General features: G+C 45.1%; 1 protein-coding gene across 2 annotated transcripts in view; it reads right to left on the minus strand.

The window, feature by feature from the left end:
• Positions 1-20,193, minus strand: part of Lrrc1 (leucine rich repeat containing 1) — a 160,553-nt gene that overhangs the window by 97,915 nt on the left and 42,445 nt on the right. For both annotated transcript variants that reach the window (XM_031345617.1, XM_031345616.1), the window contains exon 2: positions 19,058-19,175. In XM_031345617.1, coding sequence (XP_031201477.1) covers positions 19,058-19,175 — 118 coding nt within the window. The remainder of the gene's footprint in view (positions 1-19,057; positions 19,176-20,193) is intronic.

A 20,193-nucleotide genomic window follows, 5' to 3' on the forward strand; every position in this document is an offset into this window, starting at 1 on the left:
GGTGTTTGAGGAAGGTACCAAGGCTGAGAGGAAAGTTACTTCACTGTGTTTAAATTTTTTTTCTTTAATTGAAAAATCTAAGTAGCAGAGAGAAACCCTTTCTCAGAAGGCAACAGGAATGCAGCCACAAAGCAAGGGTAGAGGGCACAGACACAGAGAATTCAGAACCGACCTATGTGAAACAGAAGAGGAATGTGGGAGCAGATGGCTTGGGGGAGCAGAAGGGAAGGAAGTCTATCAGTAGAGAGTGCCCTGCTGGGATGAGAACCCCCAAGCCACAGGGGAGCAGAATGGTAAGATCCCAGGATCTGAAGGAGATGAGCTGCCACAACATGAACCACTTCTGGGCAGAAAGTGAGCCATGCGTCTACTCGGCCATGTAAGTGGAAGCGGAGAGGGAGGGAAGGCTGTGATGGCCCAGAATGGGGCATCCTATTATGCAAAAAAACATGAAATAAGCCTCGTCCAGATTCAGGATTGAAATTCTACCAGGACCACAACAACCAGCAGTAAAGAGAACAAGCATGTGCAGGAGCTGCTGGCAGGCTGTGGTGACATACTGAACACTGTGACTTTGGGGACAGCCGGCACATCGTATTGATTCATTTAGAATTATTTACTACTAGAATAAAACAAGGTCCTTGTATGCCAAACAGCCTGGCTGATTAAGACAGTCTGAGTGTTGTGCTGCAGGCCGTCTGACTCAATCCTGTTTAAAAATATCTGGGATTGTCAAACACGACTAAATATGAATGTGCTCTCCCAGTCTCCCTTTGGCTGCCACAGCTGTTCTTCTGCTAATGAAAGGGAAAAGCTAAAAGCAGAATTTCTTCAAATGTTTCCATTTATCATGGTATCCCAAGCACTACAGTCACCCAGGAGGCAGCCAGCCTTGCATGCAGAGCCCGATTCTAGGCGTCCATTTCACTGCACAAGCAGGCCGACAGGCTCGGCCCTCACATGGTACAGGGAAGAAAGTAAGACAGACAAGGGCCCTTCATAAACGTTATTTTGTGTGAGTCTTACAACAAGTCATGTTACTTGCACTGGGGGAAAAAAAAAGGTCATGCTGGGTGTGGTGGCACACCCCTACAATCTCAGCACGGAGAGGCTGGCACAGGAAACTCAGGAGCCCAAGGTCAGCTCCGGCTACACAGCCAATTCAAGGCCAGCCTGGGATACAGGGCACCACTGTCTCAGAAAAGGTTCCAACTAAGAATTCTGGCAACAAACATCAAAACAATCATTACAGCTCAGCTTTTCCTTCCCCACAGAGTTGGCTTAATCATGTCTCCAGGTACAAGGCCGTATTTCATAAAGACAATATTAAGTACTAGGTTTCATGCGAAATAACAGGAAGGAAAGAAATGTAGCCATTTGCCACTCATTTACGTCTCTCCTAAAACCAGTTATCCTTAAATATATATTCATATACGATTTTGAAAGTTATTTTATACTTCAAGAAAATAGCAACTATCAAAAGTGAAATTGGAATCTTCCCTTTTCATTTAAAATCACAGCTCTTTGGAATTATTCTCATTTAATATGGCTAAAATATAGTCGTTGGTACTTATATATCAAATTCTCCAGAAAATTCTAAATGATGTACATTTTGATCCAGAAAGTCTAACTCCACACCCTACTCCCAACTTCTCCCTTATCTTAGACCACAAAACAAAAATTCTCCCTCTGACTCACCCCTGCAGTGGCCCACTCCCCACACCCCTGCAGAGGCCCACTCCCCACAGCCCTGCAGAGACCCACTCCCCACAGCCCTGCAGTGGCCCACTCCCCACACCCCTGCAGTGACCCACTCCTCTAACCAGTCTCATGCTGCCAGTTTCTATGCTTTCTTTTAAAAGTACCTCCTGCCCTTCCAGTTAAGTCACACCCTACCGAGCTGTGTTTGCTTGCCACACCACTATACACACTGACTGTCAGCTGAGAGACTCAATCACAGGCTAAATGAGTCACTCTTTGGATAACACACACAGAGTAGGTAAGAGTGCAGGGCCAAGAGTCAACACAGTTCTATACAAGTGCAGGGAGAAGCCATTTGGCCTAGATGAACCAGCCAGGACACCATTCTCAACTGTTTCACTACTGGGTTTTTTCCAAGCACACCTCTCATATAGTAATATAACCACTGAGTATTCTAGCAGTGAGGGATTTTCAATCTTTAGGCACAGATGGAATATCAGGTGAGGTTAAAGACAGCTTACGCAACAGAGTAAGACCCTGCAGGTGAGGGAGGGAGGAAGAAGATGGGGGTGGGGGTATCTTATGGAAACCTCAACAAACACCCAGGCATTTGCTGGTTTTCAACCCTAACATACCAATCTCTGGGGCTACTGTCACCCAAGCCCACAAAGTTGGAAGGGCAGACCAGGGTGGGCCTAGGGCACTGCCTTAAACGAGCAAGTAGACAAAACAAAAGCCCGCCTCACTTGAACCCAAAACTTAGCTAGACTCAAACCACTACTGACTGAGGAGCTGGCCATGAATGTGGCACCTCAGTTACTCCCACTGCACACTTTACCTTCACAGCCAAGTGATTTCCTCCTATAGGGACAGATTCAACTCCCAAAGTCTGTGCTGAGAGTCTGGTTAAACTGCCTGGGATGGAAGATCTTCGTGGGCAATAAAGCTGTTGTGTAGGTGGTCAGGGGCAAGGAAAGGAAAGGTAGGTGGAGTCTGGAAGAAAGATCTCATACAACCGCTTCTTCCTCAGAGGCTTCGAATCCCTTGGAGCTGGAGTTGCAGGTGCTTGTGAGCTGCCCAACATGGGTGCTGGGAATGCAACTCAGGCCCTCCACAAGAGCGTTCATTCTTAACAATGGGGCCATCTTTCCAAACCCTAAAATTAATTCTGTTAAGACGTTCTCTACCTCCAACACACACTGACATTTTTTTCTAAAGTAATCCTTAAAAGATACAGAAGAAAGTAGAGTACAAGAAAAGCACTCAAAAGAAATTCAAAACATGTTTACATTACTCAAAGGAATACTGTAAAAGGCTTTCAAATTACAAGTTGTCAACTGACAGATGGAAAGATACTCATAAGGGTGTTTAAGTTCCTTAAAAGACACAACAGAACTCAGGCACTGAAACTGGCACTGTCTCTTCAAAGCACCCATCACACAACACTTGTTGTCCCCTCTTCCCCCCCCCCATGTTGGCACTGTAAAACTAGTGTTTTCTCTGTGATTTACAAAAAAAGAAAAAATTCAAGACTAAGGCTCAGAACAAACCATGTAGCTAGCGCATTCTAGCTAAATCACACCCTGAATATGTTATGCCTTCACAACAATCCTCACAGGTACCACAATCCAAATTTCTGGTGGGGGAGGCAGAAGGTGAGATCCTTGCTTTTACTCAATGGTAACTGGATCACTAAAACAGACTTTTGATTTTTGAACTGGGCAACAATAATGTTCCGTACAAACTGATTATCTCTTATCTGAAATGCCTGAAACCAAAAGTATTTCAGACTTTGGAAATTTCTGAATTTCAGACACATACATAGACACTGCCAGGTGTCTTAACAGTTTCTGTCAGTGTAATAAAACCAAAATGGCCATCAGCAACTCAGGGAGAGGAGAGTTTGTTTTACCTAAGGCTCATCTTAGCTCCCATTATGAAGGCAGGTCACCTGGAGGTAGGAAGTAAAGCAGAGAGGCCAGGAGTGCTGCTTGCTGGCTTACTCCTCATGGCTTGCTCAGCCTGCCTTCTTACAGCACTCAGGACGACTTGCCCATGGGTGTTACTGCCCACAGTGATCTGGGCCCTCCCACTTCAATTGTCAATCAAGAAAATGCCCTATGGGCGTGCCCACAGGCCAGTCTGGTGGGGACATTTTCTCAGTTAAGGCACCCTCATGTACCCAATGACTCTAGGTACATGATTCTCAACCTGTGGGTCAAGACCCCCTGGGGGAATGCATATCAGATATACTGTGGATCAAACATTTATATCACAATTCATAACAGTAGCAAGACTCTAATTAGGAAGTAGGAATGAAATCATTTAATGGGTAGGGGTCACCACAAAATAAACTACATTCAAAGATCACAGCATTAGGAAGGTTCAGAACCACTGCTCTAGCTTGTGCCAAGCTGACAATAAATTATCCAGCACATCAGCCGAAAAATCCCTACAGCCAAAATTCACTTGGGTACTCAGTGTTTCAGATTGTAGACTATTTCAAATGTCAGATTTTCAAAATAGGGACATGTAATCTACCCATATGTAAACTACTGCAGATTTAGATGACGACCAGAAAGAAGGTCAGACTGTAGCATCTTTTTGGCCTAAATACTACTTAAGCATCTGGACCCAATCAAGAATTGCCCAGGTTCTGGCGACTAGCTCCCAATTTAAATTTAAAGTTTTGGGATTTTAAATACAAACTCTGGTTATCTGGCTTCAGAAATTCTGACTTGGCTGAGATGGAAATGTGGGATTTAAGCAAGGATTCTATGTAGGTGGCCTCAGAGCACATCTGCAGAAGCAACTGCTCCAAGGGAAGGAAGACGGACCACAATCCAGCGTTAACATTTCTAGAAGGAATCCTAGCTGCCATCACCACCCTTGAAACCAGCGCTCTCTCGGGGTGACGACAGCAAGGGACTTCTGAGTCACCGCTCTTGGGGGTGTTTTTCTTGTCTACTCTTTCCAACCTGCAAGCACGACTCAGCTTGCACATCCCTGAGAACACACAGCATCTCATCTGCTCCTGGTCCGTCAGGGCTCTGCCTCTGCTACGTGTGACCGTAGCCAGTGCCTGATGTGCAGAGCAGCAGTGAGCTTCTTGACTCTGGAACTTAATGTAGAGGTCTCGGTGCCCTTTATAACAACTGAGAGTGTGCTATCAATACCAGCTTATAATTTCACCCGTTCCCGCATGATCTCTGCCTCTCGCCTACCAGGTCCTGAGCAGCTTAAACCTTCCTAAAGTTCACACAGTGCAGGCTGCATATGAAGTCTAGACACCGCCATCTTCCTAGTATCATCTATATAATAAGCAAGCCTCTAATAAAAAAAAAGACAAGCATGATGCTCTCTGCTGGGATTATCTCTGGAAACACAACTTAGGGGGATAAAAATGGTGGCCCGAGTGGCAAAGCTCAGTCTGCTCGCCTGTTCATTTGTTCAATCAGACTGGGAGTTGATGTTTATGCTGGACCATGTGGCAACAATTAAGAAGGAGTGGTATTTGCCCAAGATGATCTCAAGACAGTCATAAATGAGTGAAATAAAGCCAGGCATGGTGCATGCATGCACCTGTAGCCCCAACTATTTGGAGGATTTAGAGAGGAGAGCCTTTTGAATCCAAGGGCCAGGCCCAGCTTGGGCAGTATCAGAAGACTTCTATCTTGGGAAAAATAATAAATAAAATTAACCACATATAGTGCAATACTCAACAGATAAACCTTAGTCACAACAGAGGAAGTTTCCTCCATTGGCATTTTATAATGACCACACTGCTTCTCTAATTCTGAAGGGGAAAAAAAAATCCCAAATGAAATAAACCTGCAAGCAGTTGTGTGATGAATGCAGTTAAAAGTCTCAGGAGGGAGCATCTGCCTGGGGCCCTCAAGCCCTAACTCGGACGAAGAGGCCTAAAGTGATCATAGCCTGGCCCCATCCAGAGCCAAAGTCTAGACTGCAGAAAGACAACACTGACTTGGCTGGTTACACACACTCCTTTCCTACTGGGTCTACCTAACTACAGCAAAGATCATGCCTGCACAACACACCCTCACATCACACAAGGCCCAGGCACATGCAGGATGGAAGCCCAGTGCTGTGAAACTCCTCCATCGATTGTAATCAGCAGCAGCTGTCCAAGACACGCCCGCCATTGTCCGCAACCCCGTCCCTCAGTACCGCTGACTTCAGCAAACAGTAATCAGCGCTGTTTCCTCTGGGAAATGGAGACTGCTAATGCATCTCAGGTTTTCCTCTCATCTCTCAAACTGCGTGAAAAGAATATTACAGCTCTAAGTGGTGTAACTGCTCCCTCTGGCTCACAGGGGACCTCTGACAACACGGTGAGAAGTTCAACACACACTTTCTGCCCATTCCCTCCACTTTATGCTCAGTCCTGCCAGGCAGTGGTGGCGCACGCCTTTAATCCCAGTGCTTGGGAGGCAGAGGCAGGTGGATTTCTGAGTTTGAGGCCTGCCTGGTCTACAGAGTGAGTTCTAGGACAGCCAGGGCTATACAGGAAAACCCTGTCTCGAAAAACAAAAAACAAAAAACCTACACTCAGCCCTACCTGGGGTGCCCACCCGCCCAGTGTGAGCTTCCTCAGCTCCCTTTATTTATTTATTTATTTACTTACTTACTTATTTTTGGTTTTGTTTTCACTTCTTCCTTCCTGGTTTGGTTTTCTGGGCTCTTTTTCAGCAGCCCTTTAATGACAGAGCAACCCAGGGCTCTGTCCTTCCAGGGGCTAGGCATAATGGATTCATCTATGACAAAGGCCTACATCTCTACATTGCATCTCTGTGAACCACTGTTCTGGAGTTCCTCATCTGACCTTTCGTACAGTGGCAGTCGGCACTGCTGGCCAACCCTCCACTGAGTTCTTCCAGAGCCTACCCCAAGCTCTTCCCCTTTACAAGGATGTTCTTCCAGCTCTTCTGCCCCTCCAGCTCCTGGAGCTCCTCCCCAGAGTGCTTTCATTCAGACTGGAACTTCAGATCTCAATAAAGAGGGAGGATTCTCAACCCTTTGTCTCTTCCCCAAAAGCGCCCTTTAAATCTCAGACCCTCATACTGAGCCTGCCATGGAACTTCTCCACTGACAAAGTCACCTCACCCTCACAGGCCCAGAAATCACTTGTCTCCCATCTCTCAGGGTGATGGGTCATCTCAGGCATAAACTCTCATCTGTCCCCACAGCAGGACCCCATCCTGCAGGCTTGCAGCTAGTGGCCCTCAGGTCTGCTCCATTTAGTCTGGTTTCCCTCACAGATGCCTGGTCTCCTGCATCCAGCCTGTCCTTAAATAGCTTCAAGCCTCCTGCTAGGTCCAGGGAGACGAGCACACCACTGCTCTGCTGCACCACCGTCCCAGCTACCAGGAGCTTTCAGGAAGGTGTTCCTGGCCTCAGCCTCTCAGGGCTTGTGGCTGTCTTCCTCGCTAGTGTAATCTTTCACTGGCTCCAATAATGTGTTTCATTTTCCCCAAATTTCCATTATTATCCCAAGCCTTCTAATCCAAATCTAATCATGGTTTCCTGAGCAGAGATGAGAATACTTATTTATCTCCAGCAACTACCTGTTCCCCAGGACTTAACTGTCTTCATTCCCAGCAAGCTGTCCTCAGTCTTCCTTGCTTGACTAACTCAAGAGCCGCTGTTCACTTCTGCCCTACTGCCTCTGGCTTGATGACTAACAATGTCTGGTCCTTAAGGCTCTGCAACACCATTACATGAACGTCGAAAGCAAAGTCAAATACTTCAAGGCATCAACTATTAGTAATGCATGGCCCTCTCAACGGGCACTCTGCAAACAGTACGTGGTGGGTAAACAGAGAACAAGTTGCTTCACAGCACTTAAGAAAGTCACACATTTTTGGTTGTGAGCCTAGCCTTTAACGGCTGAGCCATCTCGGCCAGTGGTGGTGCACACCTTTAATCCCAGCACTTGGGAGGCAGAGGCAGGCAGATTTCTGAGTTCAAGGCTAGCCTGGTCTACAGAGTGAGTTCCAGGACAGCCAGGGCTATACAGAGAAACCCTGTCTCGAAACCTCCCCCACCAAAAAAAGAGAAAGTCACACATTTATCCCTGGTCTGTCTCTGCCCACATGTCCCCATATGCCTTTGTGACTTCATGGCCACCGTGTGAGGGTGGCTCCCCATAGGTTCCGCCAAGGGTGGGATGAAGCCAGCAGGCTTCAATGCTGAAGGGTCATCTTTCTTCACTCAGCCTGGTTGGTGCTTTCATAAGACTCTTCTGGAACTTCTCTTGTGGGTGAGTCACACCTCGCCGGCTTTGACATCTAGAGCTTTCCCATTGGTGGTAAAGTTACAGGTCTGTTCATATTTTCTCCAGAAAGGTAAAATAGTTGAGTTACAATGATTAATCTGAATACCCATGTTGACACCAGAAACACTCACAACCTGTATTAAGTAAATAAAAGTAGTATATGTGTTTCTACTGATAAATGATAGCGGTTTTTGTGAAACAAGTAATAAAAAGGGAAATACAAAAATATCAATGACAATTATTTCTGGCTAAAAAATATAAATTTCACACTGAGGAAGCAGAATTGTAATTTTAGAACTAGAACACCAAGGTCAGTTCTACACCTAAATCACACTACTGGGGTTTTAGCCCAAGCTGGGCTTTAGGATCTCTAGAGGGAAGACTTGAGCCAATGCCAGGCAGATGTTCTGAGGACTGAATGAGAAAACGTGTATGAAAGACTCCACCTCAGACTGGTACACAATCAACAGTAGGAAACCTGTCAACAAAGAACACCTACATAGCTGTTGTTTTGCTTACAGAACTGGTTCCTTATGTCTATTGCCAGTCTCCTTAATACTCTCAAAAGCTCAAATTAAAACACTGGTGACCCTCACAGCTCACTGCGACGACCTGCTCAGGGAGGCGCTCCTCTTGTCCCATTCAGGGAAAGAGGCAAGGAAGCCTGTGGACTGTTACTCTAAGGTACAAAGGAAACTTCAGCAAGGAAGAGGGGCACCGACGAGCTGAGCTGTGGTAACAAGCTCTGGGGTCCAGGAAAAATTTACAGCAACCAAGCAACACTGAGAGCCAATGCCATCCTGACCTCTCACCGCCCAGCATCTACGTCAGGAACCCCAACTTCCCGAGCCGTGCTCAGTGAACAGCCACACCCTTGGAAAAGGGCATGGGGTGAGCGAGGCAGCAGCCACCAGGGCTCGCACAGTCAGAGGGGAAAGCCACACCTGCTTCTGAGGGACACTCGCTGCTCTCTAATGGTTTTGTTTTTTCCTTTAAAGGGGCAAAACATGTACTACTCCTAGAAATATACGCATCTCTTGCCACAAGAGCACCACGCTGCCTCAGAACTATTGTGTTGTGTCTTTCTTCACTGGATGATAGCCTGTTACTGGCCTCAAGATGGTCACAAACAACATGGTGTCCCTGGATGGATCCTAATAGCCAAAGTGACAGAATTAAATGGAGCCTTTGGGAAATGAACAAGTTATGAAGAATTTATTCCTTATAAAAGAGGCTCCAGCCAGTCCCCTTGTCCATTCTGCTACCGAGGGACGTAGCATGAAGGTGCCACCCTCACAGCAGACAGTAGCATACCCTCACCACATACCACGTCTGCTCCGCTCCGGAACTTCCCAGCCTCTGAATTACAAGCACAAAACTTCCCGAAGCATGGAAACCACTCAGTCTAAGGCTTGTTACAGAGGCATGAACGAACTAAAGAGCTACCTCCTGGAAAACCAAAAGGGAAACTGTTCATCTTCAATTCAGAGGTTGACAACCAGAAACTGACAACCTCAGATCTCTAAAAACATGGAATAAACTATTAGCCTTGACTTTATGATCGTCACTCACAAGACAATGAAGAGTGCCATTCCACCACTGATGAGGAGTAACTTGGGGTGAGTGGTAACATCTTCATACCTCAGTTTCTTTACCCATCCTGAGACAATGGTACTCCCAAGTCACAGGACAGAGGTGAAGGTAAGAAACAAAGGGCAAGCCTGGGACAGTGGGTGGCGTTTGTCACGTCTGTCACTCCTTCAGCTGCATCTTGGCTGGGTCCTCACTGGACTCCTGAATTCAGACCCTCGGTGCTAACGCAGATTTTCATGTCCAAGAGGCAAGCGGGCAGGGTTAACTGCAGCGCCTACTGCTATGGTCCTCCATCCCAGGTGCTGCTCTAAGCACTACCTGCAGCCTCGTTGTTAATCTAATGCCTGAAGTCTTCACTCTACAGACAAGCAAACTGGGAAAGACGAAAGCCATCTGTTCAGTAACAAACAGTCTGGCTCCAAATCCTTCAGTGACCTTGCCTCGCTGAAAAAGCAGGTGCTTCAAGGATTCCCCAAAGTAAATCACCAACTTTCCAGCGCTATTTTAAAGTGAAGTTTCAGGTTTCCAGTTAGAACTCACACTTAATAGCATGATGCTGTCTACTACCTACCTACCGGTGGCCACCAGTGATCCTGACCTGACTCTGGTTGTATGTCCTTCCTGCAGATGTGGGAAGGGCGCTACTCTGTTCTGTTCTGGGGTGCACGGGTATTTCCTACAAATGCGGGGCTCACTGCTGGAAGGCAGTAACATTACCACAGGATCATGTGGATGAGACTGATTACACGAAGCGTTTGCTAGGTGTGAGGAAGTTTACGCATTAACTTGACTGCAGCGCAGTGTGCCAAACTAAACTTTCTCTCTGGGTGTGTGTGTGAGGATGCTTCCAGGTGAGATAAACATTTAAACAGACACGGCTGATGAAGCCAACCACACTTCCCAATTTCAGAATCAGACAGGAATTTCAACAGTGCACTTCCTGGAACTCCCGTTTCCCCAGAGAGGAGAACATGCATTCCTCAGTGTTCCAGACTCCATGAGGTGGTCCCCACGCACTTCCCCCCCTCCTCTTCTTGGTGTTCTTTCTCTGGCACAAAATCATACTATTTCAGCATATTAAAAAACAGGTTTGCAGATGATCTCATGCTGTACCAGGAGCCAGGGTTCCCTCTTTTTCTTCTAGCTATCTGCCATTTCCCAGCTCCTTTCAGCCAAGCAGCCCGAACTTGTCTCCTTGGATGACAACCTAGATACCAAAAGGAGAAGCCCAGATCTGTGAAGCCATGTGGTGCAGAAGCCTTCAACATCTGCCCCTCACACTATCCTTCACATGCTGCACTGTACATTCAGCAGTAATAAAATTGCCCCATTCTGTTCAAACACCAAGGTTTTTTAAAGTAATCGTCTATAGCAACTAGTGAGAATTTACTACTCTAACCTGGCAAAGTTCCCTGTAACACACCAATCAGTTATCTGTGCAGTTTTAGATCTTAATACTGTTCCCATGACTTAATGAACATTCAAATTGTCAGCGGAGAGCTAACAGGTAAGCACTGATATATTTTCATTTTAATAGTATCACTGGTTCTAAAAATCTACAACAATATTGCAAATATATTTATAAGAAACAAGTGACAGAGAAGCTGAGAAAGCCACTTGTTCACTGTACAGTTCAAGACTGCCTGGGCCACAGGAGACCTTGCTCAAATCAAACCAAGAAAGAAAACAAGCAATTCTGCAACCGGGCTATAAGAATTGTTAAAGCAAATATTTATTTACAATAAGAAGAAAAATGGAGTTCAAAAAAATAAGTAAATTAAAAAAATAATTATTAAAGCCTACTAGATTTCAACATCAAACCACAAGAGCTTTTCCTATTCTGTGTACTGACATATTGGCCTCTTACTGACTCCAGCCACTGAAGCTTGGGTGCTATGAGGTCTTAGCATTTAATATACACCGTACAACAGCGATTTATGTGTAGTTTTATCTGTAATACCTATGGGTTTTCCTCTTTAAGTGGCAGGCAAACTTAACATAGAACCTTTACTTTTAAGTATTCAATACGAAAAGGAGATGAGTCCGTCAGAAAAGCCCTCGCCATGGAAGCCTGGCATTGTGAATTCAAATCACCAGCATTTATGTTTAAGAAAGGAGAGGAGAGGAGAGAAAAGAGAAGAGGAGAGGAGAGGAGAGGAGAGGAGAGGAGAGGAAAACCAGGTGCAGAGAGACACTCTTTATAATCCTAGTGCAGGGAAGCAGAGCCAAGAACATCTCTGGGGTTCACTATCCATTTGGTATAGCCTAATTAGTGAGCGTCAGGATCATCAAGAACCCTGCCTCAGAAAACAAGATGGAGAGCAGCGGAGGGGGCTATGCACCATCAACCTCTCACATGCGCACACACACATGCGCACTTACCCTTCCCCACAAACACTTATAAACAAAGTCAAGAGCTATGGTTAACTAAAAGCACTTTTAATGCACCAGCATCTATGGCTGCTTTGTTTTCCAGAAGGGACCCATGGTTACTTTCTCAACTTTGAGCAGCTGTGTTAACTAGACCGAAGAAAGCTTATTCGGGCCTCACACCAGTAACCGAAAATCAAACCATCACTCCACATAACCACCAAGTCACAGAACTTAGTAACGCTTCTCATTCTCAGGCTTTCTCTCCAAGATCCCTTGTCCCTTTCCCAGAGTTATCTTTTCTAGCTTGACATGCTATGTAACAGTGAAGCATGTGGCTTAGACTATCCACGAAGAGGTATGATCTAGCGTTCAGCTGCCCCAAGGCTCAGTGCCACTAGCCTCAAGCCAGAGTCGTACGACAAGGTGGATGACCTCAAAATCAAAGTGAAGTAAGCAGTGTGAGCGCTCATCCCAGGCACTACCAGGGCTGTAAGCAATAATGCCACCATCTACAGAAATGGTCTGCATGGCAAAGAAGCCACCACCCTATGGTGCCTATGACTTTATTCCAGGAGAAGGCATTGTGGTTAGTTTTGCTTCATGCAACAGCCTGCTGGATGTAAACTCACCAGTACTCTGGGGGTAAGCAACTTCGCATGTAAAGACTGAGGGATGGGACCAGGTAGTGAGGGGTAGGGGTAGAAAAAGGAAGATGAAGATGAAAAATGGAGAAATCCCTTAAAAAAACCTGTAAATAAGAAACTTGTCCATATACATACATACATACATACATACATACACACACATACATACATACATACACACACATACATACATACATACACACATACATACATACATACACACATACATACACACATATACACACACACATACACATACACACAAACACATTATGAACTTGCTAATCAAAAGAAGAAAAACAGACAATGCTACATAATATACCATTATTCAGTACAATTTTGCTGATAATGAGACAGGAGCCACATTAGGAAAAGACGACTTTTCAAAATTTCCATGTTTTGGTCTAACATGGGGAAGCTAGGTACCCTGGGAACATCCTTCTAGACAGGGACAAAAAAAGACTGGGAAACAGGAAAAAAAAAAAGTCAAGCAAAAAGCATAAAATATACTCATCAAAAGAGATTTGTAGCTTAGCCCCTAAGCCATCTTTCCAGCCCTGGAATATGATTTTTGTCTCACAGAAGCCCAACTGCTTTCTACATTCACTTTAAAAATAACCACTTTGGAAGTGCTGCTGTGGTTTGAACAGCCTGATAGGCTGATACAGATTGGAGTGTTTGGGTCTCAGTAGGTGGACTATTTAGGAAGGATTAGGAGGTGTGGCCTTGCTGGAAGAAGTGTGCCACTGAGGGTGGGCTTTGATGTTTCATATGCCCATGATGTGCCCAGTCTCTGCGTGCTACCTGTGAATCAGGACACAAGTTCTCAGCTACTGTTACAGCACCATGCCTGCCAGGCTGCCTTCCTACCATGACGGTCATAGACTAACCCTCTGAAACTAAGCAAGCCCCCATTAAATGCTTTCTTCTATAAGTTGCCTTGATCATAGTATCTCTTCACAGCAACAGAACACTGACTAAATTTTTGCAAGTAGAAAGCAACCTTATGTTTTTCTGTATTAACTCACAAGAAGGCACACAGAAAAGGCACATTAAAAGCAGCAGAAACTCTTGTAACTCAAAGGGCAGGCTCTAAGCGGAGTGCTGTCTAGCCACCCTGCATAAGTCAAGCCAGTCTAGCTGTGTGCTTCCTTTTGCTGATGTCTCTCATGGTCACCGCTGACCATGACAAGGAAACTCTCCTGGTCCAGCTGTGCAATGTGCTAATAAGCACAGTGTCAACGTTGGGAGCCAGAGAGACGAGATCAATGGCTTCATTAAAGCCTGCCTGAAGTGTGTGTGGGTTAAAAGCAGACTTGTGCAGCTCTTCTGGTGTGGATGTACATAGAAACCAAATGAGAGCAGTGTGTGAGGAGGACAGACAGACGGACAGACACTCTAGATTTGTGCTGCCAGAGATTTTTTTTTTTCTCAGGCAGACTCTGAAGCAGGCACAAGACCACTTCAGCAGGTCTCCAGCCTGGTTGTAAGTCACCAAGGAAGCCAAAAGCTTCGGACCACAGGCATTGCCCAGTGCTCCCTGCCTGGACAGAGGGAGCTACCCGAAGCACTGAGCTGAGGTCCAAGCTCCACAAGACTTGGGCAGACTGCTTCTGCTCACCCCGCAAGGCAGCCGCAGCATTGTTACTTATGCTGAAAAGACCGTATGGCTAAGCTCTTGTTAACTCAGGTTTGCTAACTAGCCAGTCACAAGCTGGGGTTTTCCTTATAAGAGAGTAATAAGCCTGAGCCTTCTTCGGCTCAGTATGCAATACTACCCAGCATCCCTTCCACCTGGCCATCCTCACCACCCGCCACGTTCGACTGTAACACTCCCGGTGTTCTTTATTATTCTTTCAAATTGCCCTTCTAACCTCAATAGTTATTTCCCAAAAGAACATAGTGTTTTAAATTACAAAAACAAAGCCTCTTTCACCATCAGAAGTGAATATTACATAGATAGAATATAGTGTTATAAGGTCTTATACACAGAAACTCATATATAAAACTGGAAAATGGATAGCATTCTCACCATGATTCAATAGTGTTACAAGTTTTCACACAGCAATCCCAGTGGTCTAGGCCTCATACTTTGGGGAAAACTAAATTAAGAGGAGAATGACATGCAGTGGCTGAAGCCAAATTAGTGTCAACTACAAAACTCAATCTACTAACACTGGGGCGGATGCATGATACATTAGGAAATTCTGCCCAGGATTCTTGGATATCAGATAATATGATGGGTCATTTATATGGCCAGAGGCCATTTCCCCAGGACAGCTAGGAACAGGTGGACACAGGAAAACAGACATAAAGTTCCAGCATCAAACTACAGGCACTGGACTACAGGAAATGTCTTACACTTGGACTGTTTGTAATAAGTCTATATAGTTTTATATAAGATTTTAACACCATACCCAGATATCAACTCCATTTGCTATATTCCAGCCATCCTTTAATCCATACTCAAGGAAAACGTGAAGTATCTTTTTTCTCTTGGTATATTTTGGTGCCTTCCTATTTGGCATGAACCTTGGTGCTACCTGTTTCAGACAAGAAGTAGGGCCTCATTCCATCCCTTCACAGCCCAGCAGAGCCAAGAGCCAATCCAAAGCAGTTCTGGCACTGATGACAGAGCCAGGACTCTGGACCAAGGTCCTCAGCCAGTAATTCTGGGAGTAGCCTCTATTCCATATCCCCACCAAAAAAAGTGGGGGAAGCCTCACAGCCTAGCATTGCTCACCCTCACCTCATAATCCTTTGAAAGAAATCTTAGCTACAGACTTCTTAGAGAGAAATACAAAACTACTCTTTTATCTTTCATTTAGGCAAGGAAAGAGGACCCAAGTGAATGTGAGCTTAAGTCCACTCTCGCACACTGTCCTGGACCAGGGGTATCCTGATTACTCATCTTACAAGCAGAGGTGCGGGGTTGTCTGAGGCTCACAATCATGTAAGACTTTTGAAGGAAGCCTGTAGCAAGTCTGGGTGCTGACTTCTAAAATATTGCTACTGTCTTGTTTGGTAGACTAGCGGGCCAGCAGCCCTGGGAGGGTTAGCAACCCGTGGGAGGGTCAGCAGCTCCTGGGAGGAGGGTCAGCAGCCCCTGGGAGAGTTAGAAACCCCTGGGAGAGTTAGAAGCCCCTGGGAGAGTTAGAAGCCCCTGGAAGGGTCAGCAGCCCCTGGCAGAGTTAGCAGCCCTGGGAAGGTTAGCAGCCCTGGGAGGGTTAGCAGCCCCTGGCAGAGTTAGCAGCCCCTGGCAGAGTTAGTAGCCCCTGGGAGGGTTAGCAGTCCCTGGGAGGGTTAGCAGTCCCTGGGACGGTCAGCAGCCCTGGGAGAGTTAGCAGCCCTGAGAGGGTTAGCAGCCCTGGGAGGGTCAGCAGCCCCTGGGAGAATAGAAACCCCTGGGAACCAAGGCACAAGTCTCGAGGCCACTTCAGGCCCACTACTTCAGAATCTTCAATTTAACAAAACTGTCAGGTTGTCACTGCACGGTCAAGTTCAACACACGGTAATCCAATGGCTGTGTGGTCTGGCACCAACACCTTGCCTTCTTCTGTCATGGTCAAAGCACTGCTTTTGAGAAGCACAGGAACTGTCATTCCTCGGAAAGCCCTATCAAGAAGCGGCCAGCCCTAGTGGGCAGGGAACTCAAGACAATCAGCTTCTGTCTCCAGCAGGCAGCTCCAATTAGTGCAACAGAATAGCAGAGACTACACAGACCTTAGACAACCGCCCCAGATCCTCAGTGTCCCAAAGCGGACAGACTAGGTTCTCACATCGCCTCTAACAGGCTGCAGGCTTGGTGACCTTTACTTATCTACTCCGTCGCCTTGGAAATTTACATTGATGCCATTTTATCTGCCAAAAAAATAACTGTAAATAAAAGGAAAAGAGAGAGGAAGCACATTGAGACCTGCCCATCTGGAAAAGGCCTGAGACCCTGTTCCTGTTGCTTAGAACAGCAGTGACCTTGTTCTGCTCCGTCAATCTGGCAGGGCTTTTCCCTGAACCCACCCATGCTTCACGCTGCACTCTTCCTACAGCGGCTCTCCCATGGACTTACATCCCCCATCCCAAATTACCACATTCCCCAGCAAGCCACATAATGAAGGCAAGGCTCTTCCAGGACAGTTTAGGGCCCTCAGCATTTCTCAAACAGCCTCAGGGAACTTGCAAAAAAATGCTAGGTCCTTCTTAAGGCCTCAACACTCACAGAAAGCATGGCTCACATTTAAAATCTCGGAGGTTCAAAGTGAGTATCCCAGGGGCAGGAAATGGTATGCCCTGTCACTGACTTCAGGCCGGCTTAGCGTCGTTTGTCAATATGCTGGAGGTTAAAAATGAGCACATGGAAGAGGCATGTAGCTCTCCCTCCTAGCTACAAGTGTTGCCCTGAGAACTGTGGGACCAGGAAGCAACCAGCCACTACCGACCTCCCAGGGCTTCCCACACAGATAACACAGAACTAATCCTTGCCCCTTCTTCTTCGTGTACTTCCTGGCCCTATTAATTTCTCCTTTCTAATTCTAATTTCAAAGATGCGTTTTATTTCCTCAGACTTTATGATTCCAGTTTCAAGTTGGTTGTTGCTTCTTTGCAAAATTAACAGGCAGCTTGTACCTTTTTTTTTTTTTTTTTTTTTTTTTTAAGTAACTGAGGTTACTGCTAAGATGAGAAGTCATTTCTATCTTATAGGCACTTCCTGGATGTACTTCCAGACAGGCCAGCCGCCCCCCTCACCCCCCAGGGTAGAAAAGGCTGCTCAGGACCAGAAATCCTCAGGGAAAGAGGAGTCACTTCATGTGACTTGCTCTCATCTCCCAGGCAGCCATCTTATAGCTTATACCTGATGGTTGGTATGAAAAGGTAAGCTTGGAGAACCACTCTTCTCTTAGCAAGGAATCACTGATAAATGGATACCATATCAGGGACAGAAGCAGAAAAAGTACACAGACATGGGCCATAAAAGCTGCGGACACAGCAGCTAGCACGGAAGCAGTAAGACAGGGGATATGAACCCTAAGTGGTATCAACTGTAGCTGCTGGAATGTCCTGCTCTGCTCCAGCCTGAGTGTAAAACCCACTATACTGAAGCTATCTTTCGTTCTGTGACCCGTAAGCCAGTTTTAAAGCAAGACTTTTTCTTTTTCTCCCCAGTACTTTCAAAGTAAGAAATAGTTTTCACGAAAGATAAAGGACCCAAGTCAGTGAAATAGCACAGTCAAAAGGCAACTCCCAACTTACAGGATGGAATGTGAGAGCGCCATGTAAGAGGTGTTTAAAAGAGGGAGGGACCCTTCTTCTTCACTGCTATAACAATGATCCACTTCCAAATATGGTTCTTGGGCCTACACTGTCTGAAAGACAGAGATTGAACTACGACTCACAGGTTATTTTTGTTTTTTGTTTTGTTTTGTTTTATTTTGTTTCAGGAAAAAAAAAAAAACAAGAATGTTCCACTTCTTCACAGAACTAATTCTAGCTATCGTGGGCCTAGCCTGAGGAATCAGAAGGGTCCTTTTAAGACTGACTCTCACCACAGCAGGAGCTGCCGCCGCTGCACGCACTCTGCCGTGGGCATCAGGGGGGCGGGGATCTGGAAAGGACTCCAACCAGACTCCACTTTAACACGAGAGGCACTTAGATCTCCTTTGTATGACGTTTAATAATGGGAAAAGGTCTAACAGTAGAACCTGAATTTACAAGTCAGCTGCATAAATGCAGGACAGAACCATCAGCCCCTGATTAAAAGAGCAGAAGGCGGCTCACAGCGCCTCAGTCGGCTGAGGCGGGACACTCTAAACTCTAATCAGGAGAGAGCAAGCTTTCTCTGGGGCGTGGCTTCTCTACACAGCATCCAAAACACTGGCCAGCAGCTCTCATGCCAGGTTCGGTAAAAGGAGCCAGTGCTGGTCACGGTCACCCATAACCCTATTTATTACTCAGAGGGCTGACACAACAGACTGCCACAGGTTCAAGGCCATGTGGCTTCACAATGAGTAGCAGGCCTGATAGAGTTGCATACTAATACCAAACCAAACCAAAGGTAAGCAAGGTAAACCACAAGGTCTTGAGCCAACTTGAGGAGTGAAGATGGAAGCTACTTTTAAAAGTTACAAAAACAATGTTAGCAAATATTAGAAGTTGACCGACTAGTTAAAGTGTTATTAGCCAAGCACAGTGAGACGTGGCTGGGATCCTCGTACTTAGGGCTGAGGTAGGAGAATTGCAAGTTCAAGGGCAGCCTGAGCTACAGAGTAAGGCCTTGTCTCAAAACCATAAAATAAAATTTCAACCCCATTCATTTCCATATACAAAAAAGTATGCCTAGCTTTCCCATAGCTAGAAAAAGCATCTCCAATAACTTTTATACACTCTTGTTATTAATCATGTCCCCGGCATCAAAAAAGACACAAGGACAATCTAAGTGGGCTGGGTGCCTTCTTACCATTCCGAGACACGTCGAGTTCCACCAGCTGCATGAAGTTTGCTATTTCTGGAGGGAGCCGCTGAATTTCATTATCACTGAGTCCAAGCTTTCGTAATTTGACTAGCTGGAAAAATTGCTGAAAAAGAAAATGGATTTACATGGGTTTCATACATTTTCACATGGCCCTTCAAGCTGACACAACATTTCAGTTTTTATTTTAAAACTAATGAAGACTATGCCAATGTCAAATTCTTGATTTGAGTAAACTGATCAAATGAAATATCTTCATATATAAATATAAAATATAAATATATCTTTATATACAATGCACCTTTCAGGACATACAATTTTTGTGAATTCTTAACCATCTGTAAGAATTTCAAAATAAAGATGTTAGCTGGGCAGTGGTAGCACATACCTTTAATCCCAGCACTTAGGAGGCAGAGGCAGGCAGATTTCTGAGTTCCAGGCCAGCCTGGTCTACAGAGTAAGTTCCAGGACACCAGGGCTACACAGAGAAACCCTGCCTTGAAAAACCAAAATAAATAAATAAATAAATAAATAAATAAATAAATAAATGTTTAAATATTTAAAAAATAAGCAACTTTGTGAGAATACACTGCCACATCTAATTATCAAAACTAATATTAAAACTGATATTAAACATAAACAGGATATTTTAGAAGAATTCTAAAACTTTCTATAAAATATAATGCATTAATTCATTGATTATAGATGTAATATCTCACATTGTGTAAAAAAAATATTTTGACCAAGAATCAAAAGTCTGCCCTGGATCCCTATAATGGAGGCAGACTGAATATGTCGTCTTTCTCCTACACCCTTCAATGATGTACTAAAACTTGCACAGCGATGAACACAAATATAAAGATATATAATCAGTCTATGAAGACTACTAACATACAAAACAAAGGGAACCTAGATAATTATGCAACAAAATTCTTAAAGGCAAATTTTGGGAAAAATAATAATAAAGCTTAAAGAACAAAACAAAAACCAGGGCTGTGCTGTCAGCAGACGTAAGGAAATTAGGTCAAGTACCTATAAATGAAGGAAAACTGATAGAAAATTCATCTTTAAGAAACAGCTAAATCCTTGTCTTCTCTTTTTTGTCCTTCATAGCCAGGCAAAAA

Source organism: Mastomys coucha, unplaced genomic scaffold (assembly GCF_008632895.1).
Source record: "Mastomys coucha isolate ucsf_1 unplaced genomic scaffold, UCSF_Mcou_1 pScaffold23, whole genome shotgun sequence".
NCBI lineage: Eukaryota > Metazoa > Chordata > Mammalia > Rodentia > Muridae > Mastomys > Mastomys coucha.